This window comes from Oryctolagus cuniculus, chromosome 1 (assembly GCF_964237555.1).
Source record: "Oryctolagus cuniculus chromosome 1, mOryCun1.1, whole genome shotgun sequence".
In the NCBI taxonomy this organism is placed as follows: Eukaryota; Metazoa; Chordata; class Mammalia; order Lagomorpha; family Leporidae; genus Oryctolagus; species Oryctolagus cuniculus.
In genome coordinates this window covers 18,170,706-18,183,363 of record NC_091432.1, presented here as the reverse complement: position 1 = coordinate 18,183,363, position 12,658 = coordinate 18,170,706, and the positions used below count along the sequence as shown (strand labels likewise).

At 46.7% G+C, this 12,658-nt stretch overlaps 1 protein-coding gene across 2 annotated transcripts in view; it reads right to left on the bottom strand.

Annotated features, from left to right (window-relative positions):
* Nucleotides 1-12,436, bottom strand: part of NUP160 (nucleoporin 160) — a 62,055-nt gene extending 49,619 nt beyond the window's left edge. Inside the window, exons 1-7 of one of the 2 annotated variants that reach the window (XM_008270776.4) lie at nucleotides 12,076-12,436; nucleotides 11,702-11,813; nucleotides 5,235-5,445; nucleotides 4,706-4,928; nucleotides 3,066-3,144; nucleotides 2,218-2,332; nucleotides 600-758 (exon numbers count right to left, since the gene is read on the bottom strand). In XM_008270776.4, coding sequence (XP_008268998.1) covers nucleotides 600-758; nucleotides 2,218-2,332; nucleotides 3,066-3,144; nucleotides 4,706-4,928; nucleotides 5,235-5,445; nucleotides 11,702-11,813; nucleotides 12,076-12,175 — 999 coding nt within the window. In that variant the 5' untranslated portion in view covers nucleotides 12,176-12,436. Of the gene's footprint in view, nucleotides 1-599; nucleotides 759-2,217; nucleotides 2,333-3,065; nucleotides 3,145-4,705; nucleotides 4,929-5,234; nucleotides 5,446-8,112; nucleotides 8,195-11,701; nucleotides 11,814-12,075 lie in introns of those variants that run through there. The other variant, XM_070070349.1, reaches the window with a different exon arrangement.
* Nucleotides 12,437-12,658: the final 222 nt, after the last annotated feature.

Here is a 12,658-nt window from a genome sequence, read left to right as displayed (position 1 = left end):
AGAGTGCAACAGGAAGGAGGGAAACATCCAGCCAGGGCCAGGACCCAGTCTGGGTCTTGAGATCAAATGCATAAAAAATGTGGTGTGAGCACAAGCAAGCAAAATCCAAGTGTTTGCTATTATGAATGTACCTGACACTGTGCCAAACATACAACTGCAAACAAACGGCTGTCCCATATATGACTATACAAACATGTTACATCCTACATCTCTCATCTACAGACATCAGCTAGCGCTTGGATGATAAGCAAAATTATTTCCTAAATTAACTTCCTGGTAACCATTAATAACACCTACATCCCTTCAGTAATTTCCATTTTTTCCCCTCTAGTCTTTCAAATTTGCTCTTTTTTGTTTAGTTTTCGTTAACTTTTTCTTTGATATTCCTTTAAACTCTATTTTGTTTCATCCTTGATTTCCTCCAAGTTATTCTGATTTACACGTCAGCATAAAAGCCACCATCACCTCAGAAACAACCCATGACACATCTAGGTTGGTGTGCAGAGCTTCAGTAGACCGTATAGTCCATGGCTACAAGTACTTCCCTTCCCCACAGCAGAGCAGGCGGAGACCTCACACAGGTGCTTTCTGTTCCATACCTGTCCTCGTTTCGGTGCATGCAGGTACGTCCCCAGGTAGAGTCCCATGGAAGGAGAATAAGCAAGTCGTAATTTGTGTCCAGTCCCAGCAGTGAGCCGAAGATCCTTATTCACAGGGACATACTCCAGCATGTCGGCCACCATCAGGCACATTTGGTCCTGCTCAAGGTAAGAGATAACAGGTGCTATTCAAAGAATATTCCGAGGGGTTGGCGTTGTGGCATAGTGGGTAAAGTCACCATCTGCAACACTGGCATCCAATATGGGCACCAGTCCAAGTCCCGCTGCCCCACTTCTGACCTAGCTCCCTGCTAATGTGCCTGGGAAAGCAGTGGAGGAAGAAGGATGGCCCTTGTACCCATGTGGGAGACCCAGAAGAAGTTCCTGGCTCCTGGATTCGGTCTGGCCCAGCCCTGGCCATTGCAACCATTAGGGGACTGAACCAGCAAATGGAAGATTTCAATCTCTCTCTCTGTGCCCCCTCTTTCTCTGTACCTTTCAAATAAATAAATCAAAAAAGAATATTCTGGCTAGAAAACACATCCTTTATGTTTTTAGAGGATTTACATCTACCATATAAAGCACTCCATCTAATTTATAAAGTTTTTTTTTTTTTTTTAAAGGACTAAGATGGGAAGGGAGGAGAGGGAGAGATTGGTTGATTTTCTATTCACTGGTTAATTCCCCAAATGGCTGCAATAGTCAGACCTCAGCCAGGCCCAAGCTAGGAGCCAGAAACTCCAGCTAGATCTCCTACATGGAACTGGGACTCTAGTACTTCAGCCGTTATACATTGCTTCCCAGGTACATTAGCAGGCAGCTGGACAGGAAGTGGAGTAGCTGGTACTTGACCAGCATTCCAATACTGAATGCAAGTGTTGCAAGCAGTGGCTTACCCTGCTGCCCCACAACACCGCTCCCCTAAAATTTTTAAGTGATACATAAGAATTGTACATATCTATGGGAGAACATGAGATGTCTCAATACGTGTACACATTGTGCAATGTTCAATAGTAAGCATAACTATCCCTCCCAATATTTACCATCTTTTTGGTGAAAACATTCAAAATCCATTTGAGTTTTTTTTCTGAATGCACATGCAATACATTATTGTTATCTGTAGTCACTCTACTGTGTAACAGAACACCAGAACTTCTTCCTCCTAACTAAAATTTACCACCCATCAATAAACATTTCCCGACTCTCCCCATCCTTTGCAACTACCATTCCAAGTCTCCCACAAGGATGGCAGGAAGGCAACTAATTAAGTCATCAGTACTGCCTCCCAAGGTCCACATTAGCAGGAAGCTAGAGTCAGGAGCCAGAACCAGGTATCAAAACTAGGTACTCTGATATGGGATGTGGGCACTTTATATGGTATCTTAACTGCTAGGTCAAATGCTGGTCCACAGATTCATAATTTTCATAATAAAAAGACAAAAAGATAGGAGACAATGCATACAAAATAAAGCTAAATGAAACTATCTCAAACTAGAAATGATTCATAATTTCCGAATTAACTGAATTTGATAATCTTAAAGAGAAGCAGTGGGATTTCATATGTCTCACGATTTGCCATCTTATTTTAACTTAGAGTAACCATCAATGTGCCATTTACCTTGTAAGACCACATTCGCAGTTTATGATCCTGACACAGAGCAAAGATGAACGCATCATGCTCAACACAATGGACAGCAAGACTCAGGGCTCGATCTGAAGGGCTCTGATCACCCCTGGAAGCAGAAGGCAAAATTGCAGTTTCACTGTTGCAAATAATCTGATCATTACAGTTTTCAATTCAAAAGATACAAGATAACTTGTAGAGATAACTCGTAGCAGGTAAAGCTGCCGCCTGCAGTGCTGGCATCCCATAACGGTGCCGGTTCAAGTCCCAGCTGCTCCACTTCTGATCCAGCTCTCTGCTATGGGCTGAGAAAGCAGAAGATGACCCAAGTGCTTGGGCCCCTGCATCAGTGTGGGAGACCTAGAAGAAGCTCCTGGCTTTGGATCAGCACAGCTCTAGCCGTTGTGGCCATCTGGGGGGTGAACCAGCGGATGGAAGACTTCTCTCTCTCTGCCTCTCTGTAACTCTGCCTTTCAAATAAATTAACTTAAAAAAAAAATTAAGACTGTCTAACAACTGTATACTATTCCTTTTTGTATTCTAATCATCAAAAACTTTCTATTTTTAATGATTTTGCTCAAAAGCAGATTTGATTAAGTCAGGGCAGAGCGCCAAAGTGCACATCATGAGAATAAACATGAAGCCAGCTTCTGCAAGGTGTCTAATGGCAAATGAAGTAGACTCTGAAGGGAGGTTTTCCTCAGGTGGGACATGATGTTATGCAGACTTCTCTTTCCCGTTAGAGTGTTTCCCTTGGAATAAAACTGGAAGCACTAACTGATGCTGACCAGGGCAGAAAGACTAAATGGGGAACCCCGCCCGAGCTGTCAGATACCACTCACCTGATAGCTGTTGGCATCCAGCCGATAAGCAATCGCTGCATTACTGAACTCTGTTTCAGTTCCACAACGGACGCCATCCCTGCAATGATACCCAAGACACCTCATGAGCAGACTCAGAGAGAACCGAAGGCGAGAGTGATGGAACCATAAACAAGGTGTTTATAAGGTGATGGGCTTCTATATTTCTATGCTAACACTTGTATGATGTACCTTACCTATACATCACATCTATAATATTCTGAATCACGACTGGATCAATAAAAATACTATTTTTAGAATCCCAGAGAAAATTTCTCATTTATAGGGAGTAACCCATAATGCCACTAAACAGAATCAGCTTCATGCTTTCCAAAATAATCACTGGGTATCTTTCATGTGCCAAGTAGTTTTAGGTGTTGGAGACAGAGCTGTGAACAAAATAACAATAATAAAACACACAACCCCTGTCCTCATGGCAGAGACAAATTAGGTAGCTTGATAATAAGTGGAGAAAATAAAACAGGAATGGAGTCTAGAAAATGTTTGGGTGTGTCGGTGTGTGGTGGTTAAGTGCTTACAATTTTGAAAAGGGTAGTCAGGGAAAGTCTCTCTGAAGTGACACTGCTTGAAGTCTTAAGCTAGCACTGGCTATCCCAGGCAAAGGCCCTGAGGTAGGAATGTCATTGGCTTGTTCAAGGCATTGCAAGAGGGCATGTAGCAGGTGCAGAGAAAGACACTCGAGGCAGCAGTGGGGAACTCACTGGAAGCCACTGGAAGGACGCTGGAGTTTTTCAGAGTGAGATGAAGAACAACCGTCATCTGATAGCTTTGAGCAACGCAGACAGGACCCAACTTGGGTTTTAAATCTCCCAGTCTGCCTGACAAGTTGCTGAGGGGGGTTAAGGACAGGTACAAGGAGATATATAGGAAACTATAAAGCAAGAATTCAGGCAGGAGCTAGTGATGACTTGGAGTGGGGTCTCAGCAGTCAAACTTATTTCAATTAATTTAATTACAACACCTCAATCTGATGGTAGACAACTAGTCAACTCACCTACACTAAAGGACATCAAATAAGCTACTTTATGACATAAAATCTTGCTCTCTTAAAACACAAAAGAGGCCGGCGCTGTGGCTCAATAGGCTAATCCTCCACCTAGCAGCGCCGGCACACCGGGTTCTAGTCCCAGCCGGGGCGCCGGATTCTGTCCTGGTTGCCCCTCTTCCAGGCCAGCTCTCTGCTGTGGCCCAGGAGTGCAGTGGAGGATGGCCCAAGTGCTTGGGCCCTGCACCCCATGGGAGACCAGGATAAGTACCTGGCTCCTGGCTTCAGATCAGCGCGGTACACCGGCTGCAGCGCGCCAGCCATGGCGGCCACTGGAGGGTGAACCAACGGCAAAAGGAAGACCTTTCTCTCTGTCTCTCTCTCTCTCTCACTGTCCACTCTGCCTGTCAAAACACACACACACATACACACACACACACACACACACACAAAAGAAAGCATTAGAGATTCATTAGCGCAATTAGCGATGAAGGAACAATTTAGGGATACTACAGAAGCACCTGCGTGCACTGGACCGTGGGCAGAACTTGAAAAGTCTGTTTAAATGGCAACAGTCCTTGTTCAAAGTGGAATCATGCTTAGTTCCCATTCTTACCAGGCATGTCATAAGGAGGTAGTTTAAGAACAAAGATGCCCCCAGAAGCAGACGGCAGTGCAAACAGAGCCTCTCCATCACTGCTAAGCCAGGCTGCTGAGGCGGCAGAATTAGGAGCTGGCCCAGGAACCGTTGGGATTAACTGATAGTTGCAAGGATCCCTGAAGTCAACTTTGCCAATGTCAGTGAACACTGACTGCATCTGACTTTCAATTACCAACTCCTGCGGAGCAATTAGAAAGAAAAATCTGTTAGATCAAAATCACTCATGTTGCTCTCTGTTAAGAAAATGTTTTTAAAGGAAGAAAATATTGAGCTTAAGAAGAAAAACATTTTTTTAAAAATGAAAACTATTTCTTCAACTTAAAATGTGTCTGGTCATTTTGAATAGCAACTATCAAAGTATGGTCGGTGAGGGCTAACAAGCAACCCACATTTCCTTCTGTTCCAAAGGATATTGCTCGAGCACTAAATCTGGGACAGCCAGAGTAATCTGGGAAATAAAAGATATTACACTGAACCAACTTACACTTCTGTACATCCGGGAAGGGTGCGGGAAGAGTAACCTGTGCACTGTTTGATTGGTTAGTATCAAGACTACCACATGATTCTGAGTCTCAGAGACATAGACCCCTCCAGGCAGGACACTGCAATTTTGGAATTTGAGACGAACTGCATTATTCAACAGATTTATGTCCAATGACTCCTCCACCAGCTCCAATGTATCTCCAGAGGTCTTCCTGTTAAGAGAGAGGCATTTGTTTAAAAAAAACTGCCCAAGTGAACACTCCGAATTTGAAAATTTTAGATATGCAAACTCAGATCACGTTCATATTCTACATCGCCATATTATGTAGTTACAAAACACAGCATAACAACAGTCAAATGATTCTGTTAAAGGGAAGTATTTCCAAACCTGACAGTCCATTTATTTGGAGTATTACTCAATGTAATATATTTGGGCTGCTTTCCAGGTGCATCAGAAGCAAGAGCAGCCGGCACTTGCATCAGTGCTCCGCCACTGGATGCCTGCATTGCAGGTGGTCACTTAACCAGCTGTGCTACAACACCACCCCCAAATGACATGAGCCACTGTCAACTCAGATTTTTCTACCTTTTGCTGCAATCCCATCTACTCCAGAATGATGAAAGGGACTTTTTCTTATGGCAAAAATTAAGATTAAAATTTTTAATCAACTAGTTTATTTTCCTTCTAGCTCCTAGTTTATCTCTTCTGCTTCTCTCAAATGGTCTTGTTTTATTAAAATTGTTCTGATTATAAAGTCCTTCCAAGCTTCACCATCTCAAATTTCCTTCATTTCCTTCGTTCCATTTAATTAACTTTTTTCAAGTAGGAAAGATGTTTCCTTCTTTCTTGGGCACTATTCCCTTGAGTCCCGGCAGAAGAGCTCTTACAAGATAAGCGTCTCACTGTGAATCCTGCTCTTACTGAAGCTCAGCCCCTGCCCTGGCAACTGTCACCTTTAGTCTATGTAAATTTCTTGGCTGCTCTTGATTCAGCTGGCTGACTCATCTTATTCATAAATGAGAAAACACCCACGTTACTGATAGGAATGAATCTAGGTTTTTCTTTTCATTCGGCTAAGAGTTTTCAAATCGATCAGTCCTTCTTAGGGATGGATCAGTCCTTGTCAAGGGATATACAACCCAGTGGAAAATGTAACAGTGAAAATGGGGGCCAGTGTTGTGGCGTAACGGGTAAAGCTGCCACTTGTCTAACACCGGCATCCTATATGGCTGCCAAGTTCTAGTCCCAGCGACTGCATTTCCAATCCAACTTCTTGCTAATGTGCCAGGGAAGGCAGGATGGCCTACGTCCTTGAACCTCTGCACCTATGTGGGAGACATGAAGGAGCCTCCTGGCTTTGGACCAGCCCAACTCCAGCCATTGCGGCCATTAGGAGAGTGAACCAGCCAATGGAAGTTCTCTCTCTCTGTGTCTCTGCCTCTCTCACTCGCTGTAAAACTCTGCCTTTCAAATAAATAAATCTTAAGCAAAACAAAACAAAACAAAGCATATACTGACAATGGCACAATCCTGAAGAGGACATAACTGTACCAGAACCATGCCAGGGTGCAAGGTGACTTCCTGGGTGCAACTCTGCAGTGTGGTACCTCTGGAGGCACAGAAAGCACCATGCTGTCAACATCCTAATTCCCCATCGCCTCATCTACCATAAGTTCTGCACCCTTCCCCTAAAAGCCAAATCTCCTTCTGGCAATCAACGGTCATTCTCCGACTTTCTCATGTATATTCCTCCTGCATCCATCTCTCCCTCTTCCAGAGCCTTCCTATGGAAGTGAGGCACACTCTTTGGCCTCTCCTCTTCATCACTCTACTCCTGCTTCCCCTCTCCCACCAATCCAGCTACTATGCTCTATCCATTTCTCTCCACAGCCAGGCTTTCTTCTTCCCTCATCTCTCTCACACTTTTAACTCAATCTGCCTTCTGCTCCCACCACATCCACTTATTACTAAGGTCACTGTATCAATTTTTAAAAAACTTACTTGGAAGGCAGAATTAGAGAGAGAGAAGGAGGAAGAGAGCATGTGGGGGTGAGGAGAGAGAGAGCTCTTCCATCTACTGGTTCACTCTCCAAATGGCTACTATGGTTCAGGCTGGGCCAGCTGAAGCCAGGAGCCTAAAACTCCATCTGGGAATTGGTGTCAGGGGCCCAGGCACTTAGGCCATCATCTGCTGCTTTCCCAGGTGCATTAGCAGGGAGCTGGATCAGAAGTGGAGAAACTGGGGCATGAACCAGTGCTCAATTCAGATGCCAGCAGCACAGACACCAGCTTAACTTGCTGCACCACAGTGCTGGTCCCCAATTTCAATGGACTCTTCTGAGAGGCAGAGAGAGAGGCCTCCAACAGCTGAGTTCGGGCCTGGCCAAAGCTAAGAGCTAATAACTCAATCTAGGTCTCCCATGTGGGTGGCAGGAACCTAACCATTTGAGCTGTCACCAGTGTCTCCCCCAGTGCGCATTAGTGAGAAGCTAGCTGGTCAGGAGTAGAGCTGGCCAGCAGCAGTGCCCTAGCCAGTGTCTGAAGCCAGGCCACATGCTCTCCCCTTGAGTCCTCCTCTCGCTTGTCTCACTCTTGGCAGCATTTCACATATCTGACACGCCTTCCTTCTCCTGACTTCCAGGATACCACCCTCTCCTGGTGTTCACCACTAACTCAGCCATTCCCTCTCCTTCTCCTTGACCTCACCTGTACGTGCTGGACTCCCACAAACCTTGTTCTTGGGTCATCTTCTCTGCTGTTCACATTCTGCAGAGGCCCACGTTACCCACTCCCAAGGATGAGTCCTACAGCTACTTTGCTCCTGGTAACTCATGGGATGCCATCAGCACAATCAACTTTATCACTCAACCTTCCTTACATTAAAGTCGGGTTCGGGATCACCCCCAGGACTTTGTCCTCCAGTGTCTCCTCCAATGGTGGCAGTTTTCTTTACCACACCCCTGTGTTTCAAATTCATAAATAAGTAAATAGTAAAAAACAAAAAAACAAAAACCCACAATAACAACTCTGATTTACTTGTATTCTCTAGGTGACCTCATTCACTGCATTTTTTTTTTTTTACTTAAACAAAGATTTTATTGCTTGAGTACATAGACAAATTCAAGCCACCAGAGCAGAGGCTGTGGATGACTCCTATTTCCAGTTTGGAGGAGAGGACCTACTTGATCTTACAACGTTCAGCCAAACGGTGAATTTGGCTGTCAGAATCACACAGAATTTAGCATCATTATTCTTTCTTTTCCTCTCAAGGAGCTTTTGAATAGCAACCACTTTCTTAATGAAATGACAGCGATCCTCAGGAAGATCAGGAAAAAAACCTTTGGACTTCAGGATTCTCAAGATTTTATTGCCTGGCACAAAATGCATGGAGTCCCTCGGGGTCATGCCGATGAGTGAGGGAGTCAGGTCCTTTTTGGCCAGTTCGTAGCTCTGCTCCTTCATGCTGTCAGATGCTGACCTCAGCCAGGTGGGGACACTGTACCGCTGGAGAGGTCCTTCCCGGGAGCACATACACTACCCACGATGGAGGCGGATGGGCAGCAAAATAAGCAACTGTAGCAGTTTTTAGCATATGTGCTGCAAAGAGCACGTGTGTCGGTTTTTAGTGCCATGTGATGGCAACAGTTCTCAAACCTCCATCACTAGCCCAGCCTCTGCACTGAACTCCTGACTACTGCTCAACACTTCTACTTATGCAAGGCACTGCCAACCATACCTGCCCAAAACATACTTCTAGTATCCACCAAACCAAAAACACCGCACACATCCCGAGGCACTGGTTTCACCTACACTTTCTCCCAACTTAATTGATGGCATCTCTGTAACTTCCAGTCGCTCCAGGCAGAAGTCTGCTGTATCAGACTGATGCACCAGAAAATTACCTTAAAAACAAACCCACCATCGGGGCATCCTCACTGCCTCTATCACTACTACCCTAATCTAAGCCATCATCATCTCTTGTCTGGACTGTGGCACTATTCTATTAATTGATCTTGCTGTTCTCATCTTTTCCCTCATTTTATTCATAATATAACAGCCACAACAATCCTCTAAAAATACATCTCAGGAGCAGGCACGTGGCACAGTGGGATAAGCACTGCTCAGGATGCCCACCCACATCCCACACTGGAGTGCCAGGGATTGAGTCCTGGCTGCTCGTTTCCAATCTAGGTTCCTGCTAATGTGCACCCTGGTATGTAGGGAATGATGACAATACTGAGTCCCTGCCACCCTAGACTGAGTTCCATGCTCCTGTATCTGCCCGTCCCAGCCTTGGCTTTTGCATGCATTTGGGGAGTGAACTAGGGGATAGAAGATCTCTTTCTTTCCCTTTGTCACTCTGCCTTTCAAATAAAAATAAATAAATAAACTACAACTTAGATCATGTCATTCCTCTGCTTTAAACACTTCAGTGGCTTTGTCACACCTCAGCACAGAATCCAAAACCTTAAAACAACTGACACAGTCGTGATCTAGCCCTCAGCTCTTATTATTCTCTTCGTTCACTCAGCTGTAGACTCCTAGCCCTTTGTTATTCTTTGAAACAACAAACAAGCTTCCGACTCAGGGTTCTTCAGACTTTTTTTTTCTTGGAAGGCTCTATTTGAAATGCTCAGTCCCAGATGTCCTCGCTGCCTTTGCTCAAATGTCAGCTTGTCACTGGGTCTTGCCTGACCTCCCTGTACAAAATGTAACTCTTTCCCTCCTACTTTGCTTCCCTGTTCTCTATTCCATTTATCACTTGACAAACTATATTTACTTGGCCTTTTTGGATTATTATTGCTTATTGCAATATTATTATTATTATTGCTTATTGCTTGCTTTTTGAGAGCAAGGACTTTGTTTTGTTCCCTGCTATATCCCTAATCCCTAAACATTAACTGAAACATATTAGGCATGGAAAATATTTCTTAAGTAAAGGAGATTTCTCTAACTTAAGTCTCTCTTCTGAGACTCAGACATATACCTTGCCAATGCTTTCTTGACACCCTCAGAAGGCTGCTGCACTAGCACTTCAAATCTAGTATGTTCAGAAGAATCACTCACACCTTTCCATTTATATCTCAGTCACTGGCACCCTCCCACCCCATACCAGACTAGTCACAGCCAAAACCAGGACACCATCCTTGCTCTCTCCTTCCCCTTACCGCTTCCTGCCCACATTCAGTCTACCACCAAGTCCTACTCAATCTACTTTCTAAATATATTTTCAAACCACCTATTTCCTTTTTCCTAGCCACTCCCACATTTTGGTCATCATAAAAGTAAACTGATTTTTCACCTTATATCCAGCCAACCCAAATGTGCTTTCCACAAAGTAGACTGGTCTTGATGGTTTTAATTAACTCTTTAAAACTCTTCAATGATAGTCCAATGTACTTGAGATAAAATCCAGCACCCTGAAAAACAGGGTCAGGGCTGGCGCTGTGGCAGCATCCACCTGCCATGGCAGCATCCCATATGAATGTGGGTTCAAGTCCTGGCTGCTCCACTTCCTATCTAGTTCCCTGCTGATGGCCTGGGAAAGCGGTTGAAGGTGGCCCAGGTGCTTGGGCCCCTGCACCCACGTGGGAGACCTGGAAGAAGCTCCTGGCCCCTGGCTCTGGCCATTGTGGCCATTTGGGGAGAGAACCAGTGGATAGAAGATGTCTCTGTCTGTAATTATTCTGCCCCTCAAATAAATAAATCTTAAAACAAAAAAAAAACCACCTGGGTGTATGGGGGTCCCCTGTGGTCCGAGCCCTGCCTTACCGCTCCAGCCTCAGCATCCTTCACATCACTCTGTTCTGCCCACTGTGCTTCTGCCGCAGACTTTCAATCAGTTCCCCAAACCTGCCGAGCTCGTCCTTCCCCTTCGCGGCCTCTGCACGCAGGGACCCTACAGGCTGGACTGCTTTCCCCCAACACCTTCCTTGCCTGGCTAACCTTTGGTCGTTCAGGTCTCAGGTTAACTGCGGCTTCCTTGATGGTTTCCCCATTAGCCTCTCACAGCCCCTACACATGCCTCTGGGGCAGGTAGAGTCTGTATTCATACATCTATGTTTCACATCTTTTTCCCTCATAAAACTGTGCCATGAAAGGTGGAGCCACATTATTCCTGCATTGTTACAGCGGCCGGCCGATGAAAGCAGGGATTGTTTTTGCTCATCATTTCAGCCCAGCCCCTAGCACAACGCCTGATGTGGAACCTCCAACCTATCGGTGGGATGAAGGAGGCACGAAAGCACTGTAAGACAATCGGCTCCTGTTTGGAACGGGTCTTCTGGGCTTTATTCCCTAAGTCACATTCCCGCTGTTTCTACTGACACCTGGGGGCCTGTGTGTGTACATCGTACAGAAAACTCCCTGTCTCAGAAACTTCCCGATTCCGACAAGAACTGACAGGTGGGTGCCGCCACACAAAACCCTAACTTCCAGGGGGAGGGGTGGGTGAACGCAGCACTTACCAATGAATGAACCTGTTCCTGGTGATGGATAACAGTTTGCCGCTTTCCACATAGTAGAAGCCTCCCGCGCTCTCATTGTACTTCGCGGCCCCAGCCACAACATTTGCAGTCCCTGCAAAATGAACGCGGTCATCCTACACACGTGGTTCCCTAGGGATGACAGGGGCAGCGGGCGCCGGGCAGAGGGCGGCCGATTGACAATCCGTACAAAGAGAAAGGGGAGGAAGGAAGAAGTCGGATATCAAGGAAGCTCTCCGATCCAGAGACCACGGGCATGTGGACTGAGGATGAACAGGAGGGTCAGAGACCCAGGGACCCAAGGGGAGACACCGCGGAGAACGATCGGACCGCACCCTCCCCGGCCACTTCTGTACCAACGCAGCTGACTGTGAATTCCCGAAAGTGCCTCGGCCTCTCCCGCTCGGCTCCGCTCAGCTCCAAGAAGCTGCGTTCCAGCGCTCCCGCCGCCGCCATCTTCCCGCCGCCGCCGCCGCGAGGCCCGACGGGACAACGGCAGGGCCGCGTGGTGTCGTCACTTCCGGGGGCGGGGCGAAGGTGGGGCCGTGGCGGACAGGTGGAGCGAGCCCGGGGGGATAAAGGCGAGTGTGAGCTTTTGTTGCTGGGCTTAGGTCGGGAGAGAGAGTAGGCAGGGAAGAACCCAGAAGAGAAGGCCCTGTGTACAGGAACTTTCGAAAAGGCCAAGCTAGGGCCCCTCCGGAGGGCAGCGCCCTTTACCCGGCGTCCTCACGGCTGGAGGCGGGACCGGGTGTGTTTCCATTTTAAAAACAGCGGCGCGGGCGGGCAGGCGGGCGGCGGGGCTGGGCCGGGCCTGCCCCGAAGGGCAACGTCCAGCCGTTTGGTCCTGGGTGGCGGCCGCCTCTCCCGCCGTCAGGATTCCGTGTGTAGAATTCTGCCCGGACTCCCTGGCGTCACCGTTAGGCGACACATGGGCTGCGG